General features: G+C 37.9%; 1 protein-coding gene across 3 annotated transcripts in view; it reads left to right on the top strand.

The window, feature by feature from the left end:
* The window catches only part of LOC131189635 (uncharacterized), a 51,601-nt gene that overhangs the window by 21,378 nt on the left and 3,855 nt on the right, over window positions 1–26,368 (top strand). Inside the window, exons 11-19 of one of the 3 annotated variants that reach the window (XM_058165852.1) lie at window positions 8,922–8,999; window positions 9,096–9,184; window positions 9,414–9,450; window positions 10,569–10,717; window positions 11,918–11,980; window positions 18,758–18,833; window positions 22,649–22,733; window positions 23,280–23,367; window positions 23,678–24,661. In XM_058165852.1, coding sequence (XP_058021835.1) covers window positions 8,922–8,999; window positions 9,096–9,184; window positions 9,414–9,450; window positions 10,569–10,717; window positions 11,918–11,980; window positions 18,758–18,833; window positions 22,649–22,733; window positions 23,280–23,367; window positions 23,678–23,878 — 866 coding nt within the window. In that variant the 3' untranslated portion in view covers window positions 23,879–24,661. Of the gene's footprint in view, window positions 1–8,921; window positions 9,000–9,095; window positions 9,185–9,413; window positions 9,451–10,568; window positions 10,718–11,917; window positions 12,032–18,757; window positions 18,834–22,648; window positions 22,734–23,279; window positions 23,368–23,677; window positions 24,662–26,368 lie in introns of those variants that run through there. The other 2 variants (XM_058165853.1, XR_009153091.1) reach the window with 2 other exon arrangements.

Here is a 26,368-nt window from a genome sequence, read left to right as displayed (position 1 = left end):
TTGTTGATCTGTACCTTCTTTTGGGATAAGAGTTATAATGGCTTCTGTCCAAGAGTTAGGTATTCTGGCCTTCATAAATGCTTCATTAAAAATTTCTAACAAGTTTCATCTAGTGATTCTTGAAATGTCTTATATAATTCTGCCAGAAGTCTGTCTGGGCCTGGTGTTTTGTTATTTTTCTGTTTTTTTTCTCGCCTCCACTAATTCCGTCATATTAATTGTCCCATTTAATATCTCCTTTTGTGTCTCCTCTAATTTGGCAATATTCATCTTGTCTAAGTATTGTTTAATATCTTTTTCGGGTATATTCTCTTGGAAGTATAAGTTTTGGAAAAAAGTTTTTGCTATATATTTTTTTCTTCTTCTCTTCTGTAATGTATCTCTCCTTTCTCATCTTGTAACTGATGTATTTTTTTTTCTTTTTTCAATTTGTACGCTAGCCATCATCCCGTTTTGTTTGCATGTTCGAAGTGGTTCTGCTTTGCTAGTTTAATTTTCCATGCTATATCAGCTTGTGAGGCCAAATTTATCTTGTCCTATTAAATCTCTTCTTTCTTTAATTTTTTTGTTTTGGGGTTCCTTCTGTAAATCTATCTCCAATTTTTTGAGTTCTTGCAAATTATCTTGTGTTTTTCCCCCCCACTATACAGTATATTCAATTGTGAGGCCTCTTATATATGCTTTTGCAGTGTCCCATAAATTTTGGAGAGATGATTCTGCTTTTGTATTTATACTAAAAAATACCTCTCATCTGTGTATATTTGTTTTGATTTTAGTTGTTTTTTTGATATATACTGTGATTCCTCCTTTTGTGTGTGTGTGTTAATGATGTGTAAAGTTCACCTATTCTTGGGTATTCTAATAACTTTCTGTGCTGTTTCTTGATGTATACTTCCTGTAAATTTATAATGCCCATATCTAATTTTTGTAGTTTTGTGAATGTCTGAATTTTCTTAGCTGGTGAATTTAAACCATTTATTGAGATCATTTTTACTTCTTCCTCCATATTCTTTCTTATTTGTTTGTTGTTCTTAATCTTCTTGTATTTCTTGTTTCTCTTTGTATTTTTCCTCTTGATCCTTTTCTCTCTATTCGTTCCTTTTTCTGTTTCGTCTTTTCTTCTTGTTCCCCGTCATTCTCCTCTGTTTGGTATTCTTCCTGGCTCTTGCTCTCAACTTCATCTCTCCTCTCTTGTTCTTCTTCTAATGCAAAATGATGTTCAAAAAATTCTTGAGCCTTATCTAGTGTATCTATCTTGATTTTTTTCTCCTGCCAGGAGATCAGGATACCTTCTGGTATTAGCCATCGAAACATGACATATTTGTGATGTCATTTAATTGTGATGTCAGGAATTGATAATTTTTTTTCCGGTCTTTCACTCATCTCGGGATTTGTTTAAAGGTTATTATTTCCTTTCCTTTACAGAATATCAATTCTTCCCTCATTTTTGTATATATTTCATCTTTCATCATTTTTTCTGTAAATCTAACATGTACTTCTTTCGGCAGTTTGTGCTCTCGTGCATAAGTTGTGTGTTCTCTGCACACTTTGTCGATGTCTCTCCATATATCTTATTAGTCTCTGTACTGCCTCTGCTAAGATTTCTGACATAATCTCCCCTAAATCTTCTCCTTTATTTTCCATAATGTTTTGAAATCTGAAGTAGAAGGATGCTTTCTCCAGTCTCTGTTAGTTGTCATATATTTTTGTTCCAATGTTTCTATTTTTTTATCTGTTTGTTCTATTTGTGACCATTTTTGAAGATGTTTTGTTGGATTTTTCCTATTTTATCATTCATTTTTTAATATCTTCTTGCATTTCTCCTATGTCGGATTTAAGGTCTTCGTGATTCTTTTTTGTCTCTTTGTGATTGTTTGCAATGGCTTCTTGTGTTTTAGTCATTGCCTCTTGTATCATCAGTAATGTGCAGGGGTGAAATGCACCTGGATCGGACTGGATCGCGTGATCCGGTAGCGATCATGGCCGGTAGTTGGGCGATCTGGTAGCGATGGTGGGGCAAAGCTCCACCCACCTGGGTGTTTTTATTTCTTGCTTTTAAAAGGTAAAAAAAGGCTCTGAGGACCACAGTTGTGGCGCGCAATCATCGGAGCCTTTTTTTTATGGAGATTGGGGTGGGGTTTTTGCTCCCAGTAGTCTTTCCTAGAGCCTGCTAGGCAAAAAACGGGGGGAGGTGTGGGTTTTTTTTCATTTTTGAGAGAGAAAGAGAGAGAAAGAAAGGAGGGAGGGAGGCAGAGAAGGGAGGAAAGAGGAGAGGAAGGAAGGAGTACAAACCTGGCACTAGACACAGCTTCAGAGGATAATCCAGGGCTGGAAGGGACTTGGAGGTCATCTAGTCCAACCCTGCTCCAGCAGGACATTGTTAGTGAGTTTCTGTCTTTTGATCCCCCAGTCACATGGTTACATAGCCACGCCCACCTAGTCAAATGACACCCCCCCACCAAGCCATGCCCACCAAGCCACACCCACACCCAGTAGCAAAAAAAGTTAGATTTCACCCCGGTAACGGAATTTGGATGCTTTGTATATTTGATGTTGAGTCTGCTTTATCCGTTCCAAGCATACTTTCTATTGAATGTTGATATGCTGGCGAAGATGTATTAGATGCGAGATTTGGGGCCATTTTCTTACTTATTTTGGTTACTGTTGTGCATGTGCTTGTCATTTTTCCTATCCGAAATAAGTTTTTTCAAAATATCATATAACATGTTAGTTCTGGACATATTAAATGTATTAGCTATAAAGATGTTTCTTTTCTTTTTTCTTTTTCCCCCCCCTCAAATCTCCACCATTATATAGTTTTTAAGCTTAATCTATACAATGTTAGTATTAATTTCCTAAATATCACTGCGGGTATAGCTATAGATCTGTAAATTTAAAAGAGAATGTATTTTACTATATTTCTTAAATCCTTATTTTCTATATTCTATATAGTTGCTTAAGACTATGTATAGCTTTACTTATATATAAAGATGCAAAAGAAAAAATAAATGTATACACTTATTACTTAATAATATAATAATAAATATAAATGTACCTCTAATTATAAATATATTATAAAAATGTATATATTTTACTGTGAATATAAACTTCTTACTTTATATAAGTAAGACCTACATACAAACACCTTTATATAAGTAAGACCTACATACAAACACCTTAACAAATCCGATAAATCTCTGCACTGATTTAACATCAGCAGGCGGTGGCATCTCCACAATGGCTCTAATCTTATCTGGATCAGCTTTTAAACCTTGTGAGGACAAAATATGCCCATGGAAGCGGACTTCGTGCACCTTAAATTGCAACTTCTTTACACTGAGCCTTAACCTCACCTGCCTACACCAATCTAATAGTGCTATTAGCTTCTCATCATGATCATGCTCAGCTTCTTCATCTGTTTCACCACAGCCAACTATAAGAATGTCATCAGCTATTGGCTCAATTCCACCAAACCCGCTCAGTAATTCGTGCTGCTTTCGCTGGTGCTACCAAAATTCCAAAGGGTAATTTAAGCCACCTCTACCCCATGGGGTCCAGAACATAGTCATGTAGTTACTCATTTCATCCAGTTTACACTGTAAGAAGGCATCTCTAGCATCAACAAGCTTAAAAACCCCTGCTTTGGGTAGCTTGTCCAAAACGTCATTAAGCGTTGGAATTAAATAATGTAACCGTTTCAGGGCCATATTCAGAAAAATGGGATCAATGCAAATTCTAATCTTCTCCGGCCTCTGAATAACAACCATGTTTCTTATCCAGTCAGTGGGCTCAGTTACTGACATAATATGTCCTTCCGCCTCATATTTATCCAGTTTTGCTTTAACCTGCTACTTAATAGGTATAGGCACATTATGTGGTGCACTTTGTACTGGGGAGATAGCAGGGTCAAGTTCAAAATGAACCTCTCCTGGAACAGATACTATGGGGCCCTCAAACACTTCCTGGTATACTTGGAGGATGTTTTGTCAATGGCCCCACCAGAGATTTAGGGGGTAACTCACAACATTGTGTAGCTCAGCTGGTATGGTAAACTGCATCAACCCCAAGAGCTCACATGTTGATCCTGACAATAATGGTTTCTGATCAGCTTCCACAATCTCAAATTCAAGTTTATAAATATCTCAAAATATGCTGCATTCTGTTTGAAATAGGCTCAGTGAGTTCATTAATTCTCCTGAATATAACTTCAATTTAGTATTGCTAGGCTGAAGAAATATCTCGGATGCCAGTTTCATTTTGTTCTTTAGACTCATAACATCACAGGTTGCACCTGAGTCCAGTTGGCAAGGTTGAATTATGTTATTAAACCTGAGATTCACAAACTATTTTTTGCCCTTGGAGTGTATTGTGCCGATACATTCTTTCCTATAAACTGCATCAGTGATAAACAAGGATGCATCCTCTTGAGATGCATTCTCCGGGTCTGATGTTTGCTCAATTGTATGCAGCTTCCTCACTTCCCTTTTCCGTGCCTGACACACTCCTGCAAAGTGATTTAGCCTCCCACATGCTCTGCAGATTTTCCCATATGCTGGGCACTGTTCTCTCTCTTGCATATGTACAGTGCCGCAATATTTGCATGCTACTTGATTGTTTACAGATGAATTATAAAACTGCCTTTTATGCTGGTATTTGTATTGATAATTCATCATACTTGGCTGTTGTTTAGAGATTGTATTAACACAATCCTTACCCCACTCTAGGACTCTCAGCCGTTTGTCAGTAAGTTCTATAGTCCGACACATCTCAATTGCTGCTTGTAGGCTTAAATTATGCTCCCTCAAGAGTCGGTGGCGGTGGCGTGTGCTTTCACTAGTAACGCCCAAAACTATTTTGTCTTGAATGAGCTCATCCCTTAAGGGGCCATATTCACAACGGCAGCTTTTTCTTTTAAGCATGTAGCAAAATTATCTATAGTTTCACCTTCTTGCTTGCAGCTGCCAAATATATCTTTCAAAAATAGCAGTTTTGAGAGATCTGAAATAAATCTCTAAAGCGTCTAGGATAACTTTGGTATCTCTTTCTTGCTCCACAGAAAGGGTTAAGTTGTGTCTGTAGATATGGAGGCATTCACTGCCCATCAATCTCCTTAATGTGGCAGCTTGAACAGCTGCCGACTTCTCATCCAAGCCTGTAGCTAAGGCATAATCTTTGAACTCTGCCCTGAACTTATTCCAATTGCTGTTGCAGTCTCCACTCACCTTCATAGCCTTCATAGGCAGAGGTACTGTTAGCAGCTGCCATACTTCCACTGCTTAGCTATCAGGAGTATGCTTCAAATGTATCCAGAAGACATGGATTCAGACTTCTGACACCATGTTTCAAGTAGTTTTAGTCATAAGTAAAAGAACCCCCAATGTACCATCATTACAGGTATAAATCTACATATGACAGGAACTGGAAATACCTCACAGGAACATCTGAAGGTAGCTCCTTGAGATTCAGGGAATACATCTCAAACTAATCCTGCCAAGACTGCAGACATGACCCTTGTAACTCATTCCGCTGCCTCTCCTTCCAGATTTGCCATGATAGCGTTCACGCAAGCCACATTGTTGAAATACACTAGTCCATAATGGTCCAGGTGAGCCCACACTTGATTCTCCCAATGAATGTAACCTTGATCGGCAGGGGCTCCATGGAGCCGGGGATACCCCAATACTCCAGTGGACACCCTGCTCTGTAAGGGAAAGGCCAGGGTTGGGCTCCTGCGGGCACCACTTGCACTTTAGGCTGGCTGGCAGCCCGTGTAGCTGAGCCGTCACTCGGCGTGACTGGGGTCCAGTCGCGCCTTGTCCCATGGCCAGTCCCTGCTGCAGTGCAGCAGTTCGTCTGAGGCTGGTTTGGCTCAGGGCTGCTGCCCCCCCTCATTCTCGGCCAGGGCTGAGGCAGCGGGGTTGGGAGAGTTGCTGAGGATTGACTGGACCCAGAGGGGTTTTTTGGCTGATTCACTGTACCAGTTCTCCACCCCGCATTTCCATTTCAATGAACCTCTCTCTGAGACGTTCAACTGATGGGCTGTGGCCAGATACCTCCACTCCACCGGTTCTTCCCACTCCAATGTTCTCTTCCCCTTCCATCTCAGGCCCTGGGTAAACACCACTCCCGGAGGAAGGAGTGGGAATTCGGCTTCAGACGCCTTCAGCATCACAGCCCACCATAGTTCCTCTCCCACCTGGTGGTGCCCTCCAGTCTCGTCCCATGTTGCTGGTTGCTTGGTCTTCTCTGCTCGTTCCTTCACATGGGTCACCAGCATTTTGGTGCCAAAGTCCACGTGGCTGGCAGTCTTCTGTTTGCCCTGTCCCAAACTTGGCGTCTGCTCTTCTTTTGATCTGCCCTGGACATCTTCTCCTGGTTCTTCACAGCTCTTCTGGAGGTTATCAGACAGGCTGTAGTAGCCCAGGAATCCTTGGTTGGATTTACTTCTAATGCATAGCTGGTTTGCTGTCAAAGTTCTGACTGATGAACCCAACCAAGCATAGTCATGACAAACCAATCTCTTCTGGCAAAACTTTGATTCAGTATAGATTAAGGCAAAACCAGCTCTAGTTAATTCCCGCACAATCCCGTATAGTTAATGTATAGACTTCTCCTTCCCCCATTACTGCAGGGTACATTGTCCAATTAAATGTTGTTGAATTGTTATGAGAAAGTGTTTCTAAGGATTTTAGTCACCTGGTGAAGTGTCCTTGGCTCTCAAGGTTTGTCTTCTTGATGTCTGGAGACTACATTCCATTTCCCCCTTCCCTCCCCCCTAGTTTATTGGCAAGCTGAGAAGTGATAATAGTTGCAACAGTATAAGTGTGCTTCAAACTTGAGTTGTATATGAGAAAACATTGGGAATGAATGCATGATAGGCAGCATAAAACTTGTACAGTAGGTCCTGGTATGTCTTTTCCAAGATGCTTCATTTTTTCAAAATCACAATTTCTACATTGGCCATTGGTGTTGAACCTGTATCATCACCAAACCTCTTGATCTAGCTCTTCCTTGGGCAGTTGAGCTGATTTACTTCTAATGCATAGCTGGTTTGCTGTCAAAGTTCTGACTGATGAACCCAACCAAGCATAGTCATGACAAACCAATCTCTTCTGGCAAAACTTTGATTCAGTATAGATTAAGGCAAAACCAGCTCTAGTTAATTCCCGCACAATCCCGTATAGTTAATGTATAGACTTCTCCTTCCCCCATTACTGCAGGGTACATTGTCCAATTAAATGTTGTTGAATTGTTATGAGAAAGTGTTTCTAAGGATTTTAGTCACCTGGTGAAGTGTCCTTGGCTCTCAAGGTTTGTCTTCTTGATGTCTGGAGACTACATTCCATTTCCCCCTTCCCTCCCCCCTAGTTTATTGGCAAGCTGAGAAGTGATAATAGTTGCAACAGTATAAGTGTGCTTCAAACTTGAGTTGTATATGAGAAAACATTGGGAATGAATGCATGATAGGCAGCATAAAACTTGTACAGTAGGTCCTGGTATGTCTTTTCCAAGATGCTTCATTTTTTCAAAATCACAATTTCTACATTGGCCATTGGTGTTGAACCTGTATCATCACCAAACCTCTTGATCTAGCTCTTCCTTGGGCAGTTGAGCTGATTTACTTCTTATTTTGTCTGATAACAGCAGAAATCAGAAATATCCTCATAACTCCATTGGTTGCTCCCCCTGCTATGTAAACAATGTCTTTCCCTAGTAACTAGCCTTTTCCAAAGCATCAGTGAAGATGTTGTGTATGACTGCACAAAATCATCCCTTCCTAGGAAAAAAATAAAAGCTAGTGATTTCCTTCCTTCCAATTACATACTTTATCTCTTTATCTTCCATAACAACAATATCTGTTAAGGGTAATCTGGGTTCACAACCAAGATTGTGTACTGTTGAGCAGAGTACCCTACACATGAAAATGACTGAGACTGGTTGTATACAATAACAGTCACTTGCAGACAAACTGGGGTTTGATATTCCTTTACTTTTAGGGAAAAGGCAAAGTCATAGTCCAAAAACAATTCAGGTCATACACATATAAAGCCAGTCAGGGATGTTACAAATATCAAGACTTCTTACCAACATAGACTTGCACAACAAACAAAGTCTTCTTTCAATTTGGCAAAACACAGTTCAATTCACAACAGTCAGTATCTTGAGGAATCAGTAACTAGCCATGATCAAGCAACGATCATAAAGTTCAAATATACAGTTGCAGCATGTCATTAGGTTACAATGCTGTAGCGTCCCTGTAGATTCCCCACAAGCCATAATTTAGTAGTCCTTTTATACATTGGCTACAGTGCTCAACCAATCAGGATGCTTGCATGATGCAGCACAGCCTTAAAGCAATATCATGCCTTTCTACAAACTTACATAGTTAGTTTATATATTGCCTGGCCAACTAGTTAGCCAAATAACAATGTCCTGACAATATGTTTTTATCATTATCGGATGGGAGACATGAGGAGGAATGCATGTAATCTTTGGAAACTGCCTGAGTGTTTGATAACTGATACTGAAAAAAAGATTGAGATGTAATGTATGCTAAGAACCCTTTCAGAAGATCAGTTTGCTGCATTATTGGAATAGTAAACTTTGAAGATGGTAAAGAATGAAGTGCTACTGTAATTATTTAAAAAGAAAGTCTGTTTGATTTTTATTACTGTTCTTGGTCAAAAGGAAGAATTATTCTTGGATGTTGCTATTGCATCACATCAGAAATACCCTCCATAGTAAGTTGCCTGGTAGAGTACGCCGTTATTTCACATTCCAAAACAGACAACCATGTTTTAACACTTATTCTGCTTTCTCCCACAATCTAAGGGCCTATAAAGTTCTCTTAAATTCAGAAATGATTGGAAAATATAAGACTGCTAGAAAAGGGAATAACCTGTTTTTTAAAATTTTGCCAGGTCCTCTCTGCACTTCAGTGGCAGATGCTGCTATTGCTTATGCTACCTTGGCTGGGTCAGATTTACAGTATCCATATGGTGCGTATTGCTACTTATTCATTTGAAATGCAAGGAAAGTTTTTTAAAAAAATTATATGAAATGTCTGTGTCTTTCTTACTTTAAATCCATTACAGGATTGCACCAACCTGAACCATCCTTCTCAGAAAATGTCAACACTGATCTGAATGGTTTAAAATTGGGAATTGATTGGAGTTTCTTTAAGGTTTGTCTTTCTATTTTTTCTGCATTACGATTTTTATACATAGTAAACCAATAATATTTTGGGGGCAAACTGTGATCCTTTTATCAGTTTTGAGACATGTTTGCAATAGAACAAAGAGTTGTGTCGTAATTATGTGAAATGGTGAAAAACATGGGAAGTAATGTCTTGCAATGATTCTGGAAAAATGAGGGAAGACACTAAGTACATTTTGTTTTGTCTTATGTGCTAGGCATGTGATACTGAAATCTTAGCTGTCTGTCAAAAAGGTAATGTGCAAATGATCATTGTTTTTTGCTAATTAGTGTTGTATCCTGGCCTGCTTAGTATCTCTTGCTTATACATCTTGAAGATCAAAACTGCCTTGCAATTTCCAAATCACTGCATGAGTTTTTGAGGAGTGAAAGTGTTTCAGAAGCTGTACTGTGAGAAAATGTAATGTAAAGAGAAATATGTGCATATTTTGATCTTTCACTATTATTATTTATCATGATAAAACAAGATCATTAATACAGGTGAGTGAAAAGGAGGCTGGGATGATAGCACACTAAAAGTAGCCCGGTGAGTTCAGGTTGCAGGAGGAAAATATGTGCTGCATCAAAGGTGAGGTGATTGGAATTACCTATTCATTTTTGAAGTGAAATGCAGCCACGATAGCTATGTTTTGGTATGTTAGCAAGTCTCCATTCTCAATGCAATTTTTGATCTTCCAGATCAAATTTGAATTTGGAATCTCTTCCTTGTAGAGCAAAAGAAACTTTGGAGGTAATTTTCTTCAAGCAGATATGTAAAGGGAATGAATAAGCATTTTCTCCTTGCAGTGCCATTGATTAATTTAAACAGTGCAAGGTGGTGATCATGGATTTTCCGTATTTATGGGAAAGATTGGAGACTTCTAATTTATAGGTTTACTTCTTGCCAGCACCATGGACCAGTCATCCATGAACTACAAAAAAACAGACCTCTTTTTAGCAAACAAAAATTCATTGAGTATATATAAACTGATGCCATGAATTGCTAGTATCATCCAGTAGGGTATCATGTATATATTTTATATTCGTGGACAAAAGCTAATTAAGATGCAAAGGATGGATTAAGGGAACCAGAAGCATGATTTTGCAATTGTGCATTTTGCTTGGATGTGTTTTGTTTGGACAGTTTTAGGATGGTCAATGAGGAATTGTATGGAATTTTCTATATTAGTTTTTACATTTTTGCATCATTGTTGATATCAAAGTACAATATAATGGCTTCATAAAAGTGGATTTGGATTGGATTATACCACAAAAATTGTTTTTAAATATGAATTTAGAATCGTGGCCTCTCGAGATTTATTTAAAAGTGAAGTTTATTTTTCTTCTTCTTCCTGCTATCAATGTATGTTCAGCAGTGGAGTTCCTAGTGGACTTAGGAGCCTCAATAGTTGAAGTATCTTTGCCAGAGATAGAAGAGGTTCGCGTGGCTCATGTAATCTGCATTCTCAGTGAAATGAGAGATTTCCTGCAGCCTGACTTCAACAATCAGTTTGAACAAATGGTAAATGGTGGTTGGGGTCACTGTATGAGTTGGTATTTTTAACAAATCATGTCAACGGTCTGCATTTTCTGCTTTTTGTATTCACAAGAATTTGTGGTTGGGTTGCTGGTTCCTGTCTATATATGAAATGCCTATATCAGTATTGCAATGTATCCTCATACTAGCTTGGGGCATGATGGCTCAGTGGTTAAACACACTGAACTTGTCAGCTGGAGAGCTGGCAGCCTGAGTTCGAAACCTGAGCTCCATGCAATAGGGTTGCAGTTCTAAACCATGCAAATGTGAGGGATAACTTCGATGGGAAGATAACAGTATTCTGTGCGCCTCTGGCATATAGCTATGCTGGCCACATGACTATGGAAATTCTATGGTCTTCAGACAATACTGGCTCCCTCAGCCAAGAAGAAGATGAGCACCATCAGCCATGACTGACAGGGAAACCTTTACCTCACATTAGATACCATTCCAGTTGCTGTTCAGATTGATTTTAAGATGTAGTTAGCAATATGATTGGGAAATTGGGAAACTTCTAAACCTATGCATGAAGGTCTCTTTGGCCTCAGGATGATTTTATTCAAGGAATGTATAATTCTTAGAACCCACAGTACAGTCAGTCTTGGACCTCCCCCTATATCAAGGCTCCAGATCCACTAGACCTCACTAATCTGTTGCCTTCCTTTGTTAAGTGTGACATTGATTGATTTGAAGCATCAGCAGGGACTTTGTTTACAAAAAAGTGGGGTGTTTGCTTGTTCACTTGCTTATTCTTGGGGCTTCCTAAGTGACCAGTGTAAGTAGAAGAGAATTTATTTTTCAGAAAATCTTTTCCAAAAATGCATGTTATTTTAAACAGTGTTCTCATGGTAGCCTTTAGACGTTTATTTATTAAATATCTCTGCCACCCATCTTGCTAAGATGACACTTGACAGCTTACAGTTATTCAGTATAAAACATTAAAACAATAAAGATCATAAATTTAAAATTCAGTTAAAATCCAGTTGACTAAGGTGGGGAGGAAGCGAGCAAAATGTGCACGGAAAAGAGGTGGGCTCTGTCAGGCAGGATTTAAGGTAGGGAAATAAGAGCAAGATTGTTCACTACACTGCTTTACAGCTTTCCTTGTCTATTCAACAACAGTTCTACTTTGCTTTTGATTTTCATTCTATATGGAATACTTACTGTAATGTCTTTGTTTTCCAGAATTTGGAGACTCGTTTGAACCTTGCAATTGCTTCTCAAATCACAGCCCTGGACTATATTAAGGTGAAAAATAAACTGCAGGAATGGGAGAACTGGGGTAAAAAGCCATTATAGGTTAGTAATATTCTCCTTGTATACAAGGGGAAAAAAGTGGGGAGAATAGTAAAATGTTGGCTACATTACAGTCCCTTCAAAAAAGCAGTTAAAGCAGTTAAATACTACTAAAATAACTTGAAGTGAGCATTGAATATGAAAGGATTTCATTAATCCAATTTTTTTCAATCATTTGAAAAAAATTGATTTTATTTAAAGGCTAGACAGATGAGACAAATGTACGTTATTACTTTTATCTTAATGTTCAATATCTTTGCTAATAGAAAACAAACTAGGCATTATATTTTAATTTTACAGCTGTTCCAGCCATTGACCATTTCCTTGATTAGAGAGTTCTGTAATGTTCACAATTAATCTGAGATATAATTTTATGACAGTGTAGTTTTTATATTGGACTAATGGGAATGTAATGTTTCCATGTATTTCCTCTGTTTTACTTTTCCTCTGACAAAGTAAGAAGGAAAGATTCGAAGTATCTGTTTTCAATGTAAACCCCCTACATTTCTTACTGCATTGTTACAGTTAGCTTAATGAAATTCAATAATTTTGGACTGGCTTGGAATTGTCAGAGTTATTTTGAACACATCTGGAGAATGCTAGTTGGAAAAGGATAGTTTAAATGTTAGTTTGTAGAAGCAAATTTGAATCAAATTTAAATTGATGGAGTTTACTACCATAATTTGACCAATGTAGCTTGTTCAGCTCAGACTTAACTGCTGTTCATTCAAATTAAAACCTTTCTTCTCCCTCTCCCACTCTTGATGTTACGTTTTAAAACTAATACTTTGTTGGATTGCATGCCCAATTATCTCATAGCTTTCTGGCATAATTTTTTAGAAATTGTTTATATTTCAGTTTATTCTGATAGTTAATCTGGCCATGCATAGTTTCCTCCTTTCTGGCCAATCAATTGTTTCATTTAATCGAATATTGTTTTTTTTTTTTTTTTATTCAAAAAGTTTTACAAAAATTTTTTCCCCCCTTTCCCCCCCTCCCCTCCTTCGCAACCCCTCCCCCGACTTCCCGGAACGAGCACAAGGTATAGTTAAAATAAAACAAACATATGCTAAAAATTTTCGTCCCAACTTAATTATACCCTACAATCATCAATTCCTAACTTCCCCAAAAGCAATCAAAATAATACATCATAATCATTCAAAACAGTCTGATAACTCTTAGTCTGATATCTACGTTGAATATAGTCAATCCATTTTTCCATTCCTTTAAGTATCTTTCTTGCGTATTGTCTTTCAAAAGGCTGATATCTTCGCCATCTCAGCCAAATTGGCAACTTTCAATATCCATTCTTCTATTGTTGGTACTTCTTTTTCTTCCAATATTGTCCTATTAGTAATCTTGCTGCAGTTATTAGATTTAAAATCAATTTAGTCTCAATTACTGTACAATCCGTAATAATTCCCAACAAGAAAAATTGCGGCAGGAACTTTATCTTCTTTTCAAAACATTTTGTAAAATCCACCAAATTTTTATCCAAAAGGCCTTTATGTCCTTACAAGTCCACCAAATGTGAAAATATGTAGCGTCATCACAATTACATCTCCAACATTTTGCTTGCATTTCTGGATACATACACGATAATTTTTTAGGATCTAGATGCCATCTTTAAAACATTTTATAAAAGTTTTCCTCAGATTCTGTGCCTGCGTGAATTTAACATTTCTAACCCAAATGTTTTCCCACGTTTCCAATAATATTGGCTCCTGAAAATTTTGTGCCCACTTTATCATACAGTCCTTTACCAAGTCCCTTTCAGAATCTATTTCAAGTAACACATTATACAATCTCTTTATATGCTCCTGAGACTGATTTCTAATTTGCTTTACCAAATTTCCCTCGTTCTGCTCTATACCAATTTTCTGATCTCCTTCCATCTAGCACGTAGTTGCTCATATTGAAACCAAGTATAATTTTTCCCATCCTCTCTTAATACTTGCAGAGATTTTAACTGCAAATTACCTCTTTCAGTATACAAAAGATCTTTATATGTAATCATTTCCTGATTCTGTTCTATATTTATATTTTCTACTGTATGTCTAGGACTTGCCCATATAGGAACCTTATAATTTAGTTTATAAGAGTATTTTTCCAAACACGCAGAAGGGCATTTCTTAGCACATGATTTTTAAAGGCCTTATCCACTTTTTGTCATAAATTAAATATGCATGCCATCCATATAGCAAATCATAACCTTCTATATTCAAAATTCTGTCCTCTGTTAAATTAAACCAATCACTTATTGCAGAGAGCAGCTGCTTCATAATATAATTTAAAATTAGGCATTTTAAACCTCCCTTTCCGAGAATCTTGAATTATTTTCATTTTAACCCTAGCTTTTTTACCTTCCCATATAAATTTGTTAATTCCCTTCTTGCCATTCCTCAAGATTCTTATCTTTCTTAATTATTGGTATCATCTGAAAGAGGAATAAAAATCTAGGTAAAACATTCATTTTAATAGCAGCAATTCTCCCCAGCAAAGATAATTGCAATTTTTTCCAAACAATCAACTCCTTCTGAACTTTTTGCCATAAAACCTCATAGTTATTCTTATACAATTTCACATTTGATGACGTAATATAAATCCCTAAGTACTTAACCTTCTTTACAATTTCAAATCCTGTTACTTCCTCTAGTTTTTCTTTCTGTTGTCTGGCCATATTTTTTATTATCACTTTTGTCTTTTTCTGATTTACCTTAAACCCTGAGACATTCCCATATTGATCAATTATTTCCAACAAAGATTTACTAGAATTTATAGGGTTTGTTAAAGTAATCACCAAATCATCTGCAAAAGCTCTTAACTTATATTCATACTGTCTAACTCTAATTCCTCTATCTCCTTTACTTCTCGTATTTTATCCAATAATGGTTCTAGAGTTAAAATAAACAATAATGGTGATAAAGGACATCCCTGTCTTGTTCCTTTCGCAATCTTAAAAGGTTCTGTTAAGCTACCATTGATTATAATCTGTGCTGTTTGCTCTCCATAAATTGCCCTAATTATTCTTAAAAAACCATCTCCAAATTGCATCTTTTCTATTAATTTAAATAAAAAATCCCAATGCAATCGATCAAAAGCTTTCTCTGCATCGAGAAAAATAAATGCTGCTGGAATAAAATTTTTCTTTTCTAAGTACTCCAGTAAATTAACAATCTGCCTAACATTATTCCTCATCTGTCTCCCTTTTATAAATCCAGATTGATCATTATGAATTCTTCGCTGCAGAATCAACATTAATCTATTAGCTATTATTTTAACAAAAATCTTATAATCATTATTTAAAAGTGAGATTGGCCTATAATTCCCAGGTTTAGAACAATCCTGTTCCTCTTTTGGTATCAATGAAATAAAGAGGTTCTGCATGAGGGGGGAATTTCCCCTCCTAGTTGTATCTGATTAAATAATTCCTTAAGTGGACCTAACATCTCATCCTGTAAATTCCTATAATAACTAACTGTGAGCCCATCCGTACCAGGAGTTTTCCCCATTTTTAATTGTTTAATTACCAAAATAATTTCTTCCGAGGTTATAGGCTGATTCAGTTCATCCGTTTGTTCTAAAGTTAAATTTTTAACCTTATATTCCTTCAAATAATTATCAATATCCCTATTCAATATATTATCTTTAAGATATAAATTTGTATAATATTCTAAAAAAGCTTTTTTAATTTTATCCTGTTGATATCTCTCTTTACCTTTATATTCTATTTTTCTATAGTACGTTGTTTTTGTCTTTTCCTTAAAGTGTATGCTAACCACCTACCAGGTCTATTTGCATTACAAAAGTATTATGTTTGGCATATTGTATATTTGTTGCCACCTGATCAGCCATTATCATATTAAATTGATTCTGTAGTAACTTTATTGCATCTTTAAGTTTTTGATCATGTGGATTATGTATTAATAATTGTTGTTTCTTATAAATTTCCTCTTCTAAATACCTACGCTGTCTTTGTTGCTTATTTCTCTGTCTATTATTAAGATATATTAATACACCTCTCATAAAAGCTTTACTGGAGTCCCAAACCATTTCTATCGATGTTTCATTATTCAAATTATAATCAAAAAATTCTTTCATCTGCTTTTTACATTGATTTACATTATCCTGATATCTAAACAAATTTTCATTTAATCTCCAAGTTCTTCTACCCTCTTTTCCATATTGCAATTCCATCCAAACAGGACTATGATCAGACAAACATCTTGGAAATATCTTAGTTTTCTTCACCCTAAAAAGCAAATCATTAGAAATTAAAATAAAATCAATACGTGAGAAGGATTGATGCCTATCAGAGAAAAAGTATAGTCTCTTTCCTCCAAATTCCAGTCTCCATACATCTCTTAACTCAAAATCTTCTATCATATCAAAAAGGATTTAGGCAGCTTTGCATGTGCAGGTATCTTCTTGGAAGAAATTCTCTTGTCCTTTCGTGTATCTATTACTCCATTCCAATCTCCCAATATAATACGATTTATAATCCCATAGATCAACTTATCATATAACATTCTATAAAATTTTCTTGTTGCTGATTGGGTGCATATATACCAAGCAAGAGAGTCCTTTTTGTTTCTATTGTAAGTTCAATAGCAATATATCTTCCGTGAATATCTGCCTCTATTAACTTGGCTGGTATATCTTTTCTCAAATAAACCACTATGCCATGTTTTTTCTCCAAAGCTGAAGCAACAAAATGTTTACCTAACTTTGAGTTTATTAGGTACTTTTGATCTGATAATTTAATATGCGTTTCTTGTAAGCAAATAACATCATTTTTAAATTGTTTCAAATAATGAAATATTTTTCTTCTCTTCTGAGCTGAGTTCAAACCATTGACATTCCAAGTCAAGATTTTATTTGCCATTACTGGGCTGCTGAAGCCTTTGAGCAATCAACTGAAGATCGTCCTCCCGTACCTTCGACCATGCTCCTCCCACCGCTTCTGTAGCAGAATCCTGAACTTTACTTTGAGTTTGTTGCTCCTTTTCTTTACGCTTAAGGGCTCCCCTCGTCAGTCTTTGTTCTTGTGGTTGTTCCTCTGATGGTAACATCACTGGAATCACCTCAGCTTCCACACCCATTTGAGTCTCTTGAATTCTTTTTTCTATTATTTCTATTTCAAATTTCAGCACTGTAGAAAGAAAATCTTTGGCCTTAAGCACTGTGTCAATACGATATCTCCTTCCTTGATAATACACTGTCAAGCCAACTGGAACCTCCCATCTAAATTGAATCTGGTATTTCTTAAGTTCTTGTGTAAAAAATGTAAAGTCCTTTCTATCCCTTAACATCTTGGGAGGAATCTCTTTCAAAACCTTCAACTCCTGTTCCCCAATTTTCAAGTTTTTCTGAAAAGCAACTTGCAAAATTTGATTCCTCACTGTTCTTTTCAAAAAATAAACCACAATGTCTCTAGGAAGTTTCTTTTGCCTAGCAATCCAAGAATTAACTCTATAAATTTTGTCAATTTGATAAGCAACCTCTTGTGGATCAAGTTCAATAAATTCAGCCAGAGCTTCTGATAAAAAATTTTTTAAATCTTCCCCTTTCTCCTCATTCAAACCCCTAATTCTCAGAGCTCCTTCCATCATTCTATACTGCATCACCACCACTTGATCTTCATTTTTATCCAATTTGATTTGCATTCCCCCCATTCTATTTTCTATTTGTTGATTTGACTGAACAATTTCTTGCACCTCCTCCTCCACCACCTCCAGTCTTTTTGCCAAACCTTGAAAAGCCATCAAGATATCTTCTCTTATTTTTTTATTATTCTCTTTTATTTCTTCTCTTATTTTCTCATTATTATCCATAATCTCCTTAAACCTTTCTTCAGACACTTTCCCTTGCTCTTTAATCAGATCTTCTAAAGCTGGTTCAGAACCCTTCTGCCCCCAGTCTTAGGTGGTTTAGTAGCCATTTCAGTAAAATTCACAAAATATAAGTCTAGAAACTTCTCTTTTCCCCTTTAAGTATACGAGTGCTCAGTTCACTTCATTAAAATCCACATAACATTTCTTATCTTCTTAGTTGCACAGCCTGTTTGAAATTCCATTCGTCACTTTCACTCCCGTTCAGGCGCCATCTTTAAGAGTCAATTAAAACAAAGGAAAAAAAGTTTCTCTTTTTTAAAAGGTAGAAGTCAGGAAATCAAAAATACTTGCAATCCAATAATTGTCCGCTGGCACTCATTCCGTCTGCTTAAAGAGATCCATAAAGATAAGACAATTAGCAGAGATGGACACTTTCTTCTTTTCCTGCTTTTGCAGGCACGCACTGAAGTCGGAGGGCAGGAATATTTATGGGACCCGTCGACCCTTCGAGGCTCTGCTTAATTAAAACAAAGCCTCTGGGGAGGTCTACCAACATTTCCTGCTGCTCTTATCTTTCCCCTTTCATCCAGGGAAAAAGATTAAAGCCGGCTTTTCCTGGCTTTTACGATGTTCAGTGCGGAGCCCCTTTAATTAGGGGCTCAGCGAAGAGGTGGAGCCACCCGGAAGTCAATCGAATATTGTTATGTCTTTCATATGTCTACAGAATTTCTATTAGGCATTGTAAAAATAGTGAGTCAGAATTTTACTCTTTGTTCTGTGAGTGACTGTAATATTTATATTGTAAACATTTAGCTGTGTTGACTTATGCTAATTATAATATTTATAGATCTCTGTTGAGTTTGTTTTTACTAGCTTGAGTTTTGTCTATTTGCAGGCAAATCGGCAGCGGAGTCGAAGCATGGCTTCCCTGAAAGAGATATTTTCAAAGGTGAATTGTCTCCTTACACCAGGTACTTGAAAGTTAAGAGCAACCATATATATTGTATTAGGCTTAATCTGATGCTAACCACGTGGAAAACTACAATCAGAAAAAGATTGGTAATCCACAACTTTGGCTTGCATTCAGATCAACTTTGTGCTATCTTGCTAATATTCATGGTGGTTTATTTTGTGTGGGTATTTTTTTTTTAACTTTAGAACTTTAGAATCATGGCAGATAAAATGGGAAAGAATGAGAAACTCACACTCCTTTGGGAAGCAGAAGAGACCCTATAGTTAGAATGATTTTATGTCCTATTGTTTCACTGATTTATTTTTCTATCCAAAAATGGAAATGGGGAGAAACTAATGCTACTGTGAGGTAGTCCTTGACTTACAACCAATTGATTAATGGCTATTTTGAAGTTAAGATGCTCAGACAGGGTGTTTTATGGTCCACAAAGCATTTTCGGCCATCATAAAATATCATGCGCTGCCATCCCCCAGTCACATGATAGTGCTTGATGCTTGCTGTGGGGGGAGAGAACTGTGGAGAAGTTTACATTGCAGCTTTGCAACCGTGGTTACTTTCAAGGCCATGTCAGTTTCCTCTGGTAGGGAGTGGCCTCCAGTTGCCTAGCAAAAGCTGAGATGTATACTGTAACTGTATCTGTGCTGATCCCGCTCTGTGTCTCAGAGCTTGCTTGAAACTGTTTGCATTCAGTTTGTTCCTAGTAAAAGTACTTTTCTCTAAATCTATGGAGCCAAGATTTTTCTTTCCTAGGTATTGAACAGAGGCAGCCCTGACAGCTTGGCAATCTGTTTGCACTTACGACTGGTACCAAGCACACCGTGATCATGTGATGGCCATTTGCTATCTACTCTGCTGGCTTCCCCAGAAAGTCAGTTGGGAAGCTGGCAGGGAAGATTGCAAGATGTTGCCAAAGGATTTCCCCTCCTCTCCATGCATGGCTCAGGTACATCCCTTGTCAGGCTGCAGAAACCTGGATGTTTGGGAGGAAAGAGATTATTCAAAACAGTTTTACATATCTAAAGACCAGAATTACTCTGTAGATATTTGGAAATTTTAGTGCCAACAATATGCTGCTATGAGGGAAGATGAGGTTTTTTTTAAGACCTTTGTGTTGGTTTGTCAGTGTGTTCTTTCTTTTAAGAGAAAAGAGATTATGAGGGAAAAAGGCAACAACAGGTTTTTCCTCTGGTTCACCATAGAGCAGTGTTAGCAAACCTTTTTGGCACCAAATGCCAAAACTGGAGCGTGCATGCCGGAAACCGGCAGAGCAGCCGCACGGTGCACATGCGCGTGGTGGGAAGACAGTAAGCAGTGTAATTTGATAGGAGAGTCATTAAAATTGTTGAAGTTTTTTTTTTAGTTTTCATGTGTTTTTTGTATTTTGTACTTCTATAATTTTTCTTTTTTTTTTCTGTAAACCTAGTTAAGAAATGAACAAGAAAAAAAGAAAAGGGCCGTTGCGCTCAGTTTGCCATTATTTTCTTCTGAAGAGGAGGAAGGGAAGGCAGTTGGTTCTCTGACTGAGCTGGGGCTCCACATGGCTGTCTGCTGAAAATAAGATTCTGGAGGTCTTTATATGTCCTCTGCATTATACAACAGAATTTGTGCTGGCCTGTCACATCTACTTACATCTTTCTTACTCACTTTCTCCTACTGTCAGGGCTCCTTCTGTCTAATCCCTAGGAAATAAAAACCTTTGGCTCCATAGATTTAGAGAAAAAGTACTTTTACTAGGAAAAAACTGAATGCAACTTAAGTTAGGCAAAATCTGAGGCAAAAGTGCATGAAGCCCCAAATTGAAACAAACCTTAGAGGTCAACCCTTTGTAGCTAGGCAACCAAAGGGCAAATACCCGCCAGGAAATGTCTTGAGAAAGTCTTAGATTCAAGTGCATCGTCTCTGGCTGTTGCATACCAAAGCTAGAAGAAATGACCTTGGAGAGATAAGCAAAACCAGACCGGTAGTTACAATGCTGCAAAGAAAAAATCTTCACTGAGTGCCCCTCCCCCATTTCCATAGTAGCAAGCAGCAAGCTAGCTGACAACCACATATGAACACCCAATAGACAAAGGTGGAGCTGGGTTGAATACCTTCCTCTTCTGCAGAAGGTAGAGCTAAAACTGAAGGGAAAAGCTATTCTTAACCAAATGGCAAAAGTATAAGCCCTGCCTTCTAGCCAGCAGAAGTGGAATCAGTCTCTGGTTCCATCTTCAGATGATTTTCTTCCAAGAATTTACTGGGGGTAAATATGGCAATGGAATTGATATAACTCCCATTATTTGGTACTTGGAAGATCACACTAAGCCAAATATTAGAAATTCATTATAAGAACATTAGGTTTGTGTTATATAATAATGAGGACATGCTGCTCCACCTCTTGGCATCCCTGCATGTAGACAGGAGCACTTGTGTCCCTAAGATATGGCTTTGTCCTGGAAACAGGTGCCATTTTCAAAATGGCCACAATTCATTGCGGCCACTCCAAAAATGGGGCCTGCTTCCAGAACAGAGCTATGCAGCCTAGGAATGTGGAGAAGTGGAATGGTCTGCTCTCTTTTCCCAACGTGAGCACCAGAGCCCTTCCAGAGGTAAGTTCCTGATTGGTGATAGTGGGGTGGAGTCCAGCAGGGTGAGAAGTAGGCTCAAAGCCTGTGGAGACCCATCATGAGGGAAAGCAGGCATAAGGTGTGTGGGGACCTAGCAGGGCAGGATGGAGAGAGAGAGGCTGGGGAACTGCTGCAGCATCCCTGCAGTCAGTATTCCTGCAATTGGTTGTAAGGATGAGTGACCACAGGGACGCTGCAGTAACTGTAACTTTGAAAATGGGCCAGAAGTAGTTTAGGGTCTGTCATAGGTTTGAACTGTCACTAAGCAACCAGTTATTAAGTTGAAGACTACCTGTACTGAAAAAATTCTTAAAGCTGATGCTTTGATTGAAGCATGGTGAGTTTGCTTAGCAAGTGTTTATATTGACGCTTGCAGAGAGTTTGCAATGAAAACCTCAAAGTATGGTTCCAGCTAAGGACTTCTGTGTTGTAGAAAAAAGTAAGAGTTTCCATAATTGGTCTTACTAAATAACTCCATGAAAAATAAGGAAAATTGGTTTATGAAGTTAATGCCCATCATTATGCATATATTAATGCTCAGATTAAGAAAAATAATGGATTTTGCTGTCACAATTAGAGAAACTTATATAGAGAAATTTAGGATGAATCCCTTGAATGGAATACAATTCCAACACCTTGGGTGTAATCTGTTTAAAAGGAACAGAAATGGGAAAGGGACAAGTATGGTACATTGTATATATAACATACTCATTCCTACTCAGAAATCCAAGTGAGCGGACATGGTAATGTCTATCAAATGTTCTTAAAAACAAAAGCAAATTGACAGGAACCACTTACACAAGTAAGTAATGGGCTCCTGTTCATGGGCTGTGTCCAAGCAAATGTGATATTACTACCAGTTCAGGATACTTAGATTTGATTTTATGAAAGTATGTTGTACTTTAAAGGCAGAAAACACATCATTGGGAGTCAGATGGAATATAAATATCTACATGTACCTAAATTTATAAAGTTATTTGCTAAACCATGCAGTTATTTATAAAACAATTATAAATTTATAAAGATGTGTATATTTTAAACAGTACATTTGAATTTCCAAGGTAATATAGTCAAAATGTTTTTGTTAAAAATTATTTCAATAGATTAGTATGATTTTTCATTCTTAATTGAAAAGTTCTGTATTTGATGATGCATAACAGCTGTAGAAATAAAGGCTATAATATCATAATTTTTGTTTTTTTGTAAGGTACTGCATGTTGTGCCCCAGCGATCCATGAATCAGACCTCCTGACTGGATGTAGTGATGTTCAGACAACTCTACGGACCATGAGGTGAGAACAAGATCATGTGCAATGATATATGTATGTATGTATATATAGGTATGATATAGTTGCCATTACTGAAATTTGGTAGGATGAAATGGCTGGAATGTAATGATGGAAGATATAAAGTGTTCAAAAGAAATAGATCTAACAAAAGAGAAGGCGGAGTTGCATTATATGTACAAGATCACTACATCTCTACAGAAATGCATAAAAACAAGGGTGAAGCCTTTTAAAACACATATGGCTTAATGGAAAAAGAAAAAAGAATTACATAGCCATAGGTATCTCCTCTGGTGGATATGTAGAATGTATGACATAATTTTGGCCTGTTTATCCTTTAACATTCTTTCCATTTAAATGTATTTGTTGGCTGTTTCAACTCTTGGCTGTATAGCAGCTATTAAAACCATCTTTGTTGGTTAGAATTATAAGAAGAAAAATGTTCTTTGTGCCTTGCCAAATACAGACTTGGATTTACAATCTTTAGAAAGAATGGTACTTCTTTTCCAGAATTTTTTGCATTATTAATACTCTTTCCATTGATTTTTCCAGATACATGCAGTTGGCCAACTTGACAGGCATTCCAGCCCTAGTGGTACCAGTTGGATATACAATTTCAGGGCTTCCCATCAGCCTTCAGGTAAATTATTACCTTCTGTAGTTTGGTGTGAACTCAGTGAACCCAATTAAGAATAGTTTTCTTTCTGATTAATTCATCCACTTATATCAGTGATGGCGAACCATTTAGATGCCAAGTGCCCAAACTGTGTGTGCGCACATGCCCAAACTGAAAGGTGCGTGCACTCGAAAATGTGTGTGTGCATGCAGTGACATGCACAGCAGAGACCCAAAGACCAGCTGGCTGGTGGGAAGCGGGGCATCCCAACAATGGCAGCGTGGCAAAAGGGAAGATCTTTTTCTTTTGTGAGCTTCTGTTTTGTCATTTGCAGGGAAACAGAAGCTCACGAAAGAAACGTCATGGAGATCTGACCTGGGGCGACTGCGCGCGTGCCAGCAGAGAGGGCTCTGTGTGCCACCTCTGGCATGTGTGCCATAGGTTTGCCATCACGGACCTATATTCATCCAGTTTCATTTTTTCAATTTCTGAATCTTACTCAGATGTGGCCATATTCCCGCCTAGCCCTTGTTAGGCCAATAATCACAGATGGTGGAAATATGTTTTATATTTCTACCAAATCCAGCTGAAATTCACATAGATCTTCCATCTTTTGCAAATTCAGGGGAGCAAATAAAGCAAATATTAAATACTGATGCCTTTTATTTAGAATGAGACTCAACTATTCTATTTGTTTGCTAAACAACTTTTCAAAAATAGAAAGTATCTACTTTCTATTACAGAACCTTATAGCTTACAGAAATGATATTGAGGTATTCTTTGTCTTATGTGGCAGGTTGCTCTAAGTGTATCCTATTGTGTAATAAGTATTTTTAATACAGTATGGATTTTGAAAAAGGAAAATTGGGAAGCTGTCCATCACCTAGAAAGGGAGTTAATATACCATAGCATTCCTAATATGTTGACAAAAGTACCAACTGAAACACTCGTGAATAAGCTATGACCAGTTTTGTTTCAAATATATACTAACAAGTTTATAAGTAGTCCTTGTAGCTGGTCACTTAGCATTCATTCAAGGTTACAACCAATTTCCCCAAGGCGATCTATTCAAGACTATTTGAATTCAAAATTCTGACAGTTGGCTGCCCACCACTCTCTGCAGTCAAGTGGGTATCTGGCTACTGGCCCACATTTACAACCATTTGCAGCATTATGTGATTATGGTTTATATTTTTGGCCAGAAACTGGTATTTCTAGTTACCAGCAAAAAACAGCCATTGTAGATGAAGGAGTCACTTAATGATTGTGTATTCACTCAATAACCACTGCAAAAACATTGAAAACATTGTAAAATTGGTCATGGTCATGTTGCAGTCCAATTAATTATTAGCATGACTTACAACCATAATTCTGTTGTTGACTATATGTAGATATATGCATAACAAACCCCGTCTTGTCCTGAGCTATTGGTAATTTCCAATATCAGATAATCTGGGATCCAATGGCTTTGCATTGTAATGAGGGAGTTTGGTCTAGTGCAGGGATTTTAAACATGATGTGACTTTTCCTTCACTAGAACGGGTGGGCGTGGCCAGTGCGTGACACATCTAGCCCATGGACTGCGAGTTTTGATACCGTTGGTCTAGTGGTTAAGGTGTCAGGCTAAAAAGTGGGAGGTCAGAGTTTTAGTCTTACCTTAGCCATGAAAGCCAAATGGATGATCTTGGGCCAGTCAGACTCTCTCAGATCTACTCACCTCACAGGTTTGTTGGGAAAGGAGGAGGAGGAAAGTGTATTGTCTATGTTCATTGCCTTGACTTATTTGTAAAAATACTAAAGATGGGATATAAATAAATGAAAATTATATCAGGGCTTCCACCTTTTGATAGCATTCCAACCATCTTTGCAGTAGGTAGCTAGTCATCTATTTTTTAAGTGTGAATTGATCAGGTTAGAGCTATCAGACTGGAAGATGGGAGGCTGACATTCTTTTCTTCTTCTGTTTTTTAAAATCCCTGGTTTACTCTTTGGGAAATAAATTTTTTAAAAAGAACAAATAGGCTACACAGAGTACCTAGAGGAGTCCCATTTTATAGGATGTTTTCAGTGGTGGGTTGCTACCGGTTGGCCCTGGCTGAACTGTTAGTGGCGGTGGGAGGCTCTGCCCTACCTGCTTCTGCGCATGTACAGAAGCGTCATGCGTATCCACGAGCGAACTAATAGCGATGGGTTTTGTTGTGTCTGCGCCCCCCAAGCTGGGCCTCCTGCCAGAAAGTGACTTGGAAAGTGAGGGGGAAGGGCCGTCAAGACTTACCTCTGGAGCACCAGCTTCCCTGGTTCAGCTCCAGGAGCCAGAGGCAGGCCAGGTGGAAGAGATAATGAGGCCTCTGTCCCCTGACTCTTTCCCCCCCAGGCCACGCCTTCAGACCCAGCTGATGGCAATCAGGCTTGGTTGGACCCTAGGTTTCGTAGGCAGGAGAGGAGGGAACAACAGAAGCAGGGGTGGGGCAGGCCTGAGTGATGAATCATGGAACCATACCCCACAGGATATGAAGGCAGCCAGAGCTGCTGTGCTTCTTCATAGCAGGCAAATCAACTGATTAACTAAGAGCTGAAGTTTGTTCCTGGGTGACTCATCAACGTCGAGGGAGATAACAGAGACACTTGGCAGACACTCGCTATTCTGCTGCCAGAGCTGATAGTGCTGGCTAATTAAGCCATCACTCGGCCGGAGGCGAAGGGGGGACAGAACAGGTTTTGAAACCTGCCCCTGGATGTTTTATGCTTTTCTCTCAAAATAAATCTCTGTTCAGAATGCACGCTATACACCAGCTGGACTAATTAACATACAATTGACCTTCCTGAGTGTGGGACTTTTACAAGATTGATCTATACACTTTTAGAAAACCTGGGCCACTGGTTCCTAATGCAAAGCCTCCTTTTCTTTACCCACAAAACAATGCCCCTATTCTGGAGTCTGGAAGATGACTTTAAAAAAAAAGGATCCCTATGCTTATCTCCAGAATTCTGCTTATTAATGGGACAGCTTGCATGAACCTCTTAT

This window comes from Ahaetulla prasina, chromosome 2 (genome assembly GCF_028640845.1).
Source record: "Ahaetulla prasina isolate Xishuangbanna chromosome 2, ASM2864084v1, whole genome shotgun sequence".
NCBI classification, from domain to species: Eukaryota; Metazoa; Chordata; class Lepidosauria; order Squamata; family Colubridae; genus Ahaetulla; species Ahaetulla prasina.
This window is presented reverse-complemented; position numbering and strand designations above follow the sequence as displayed.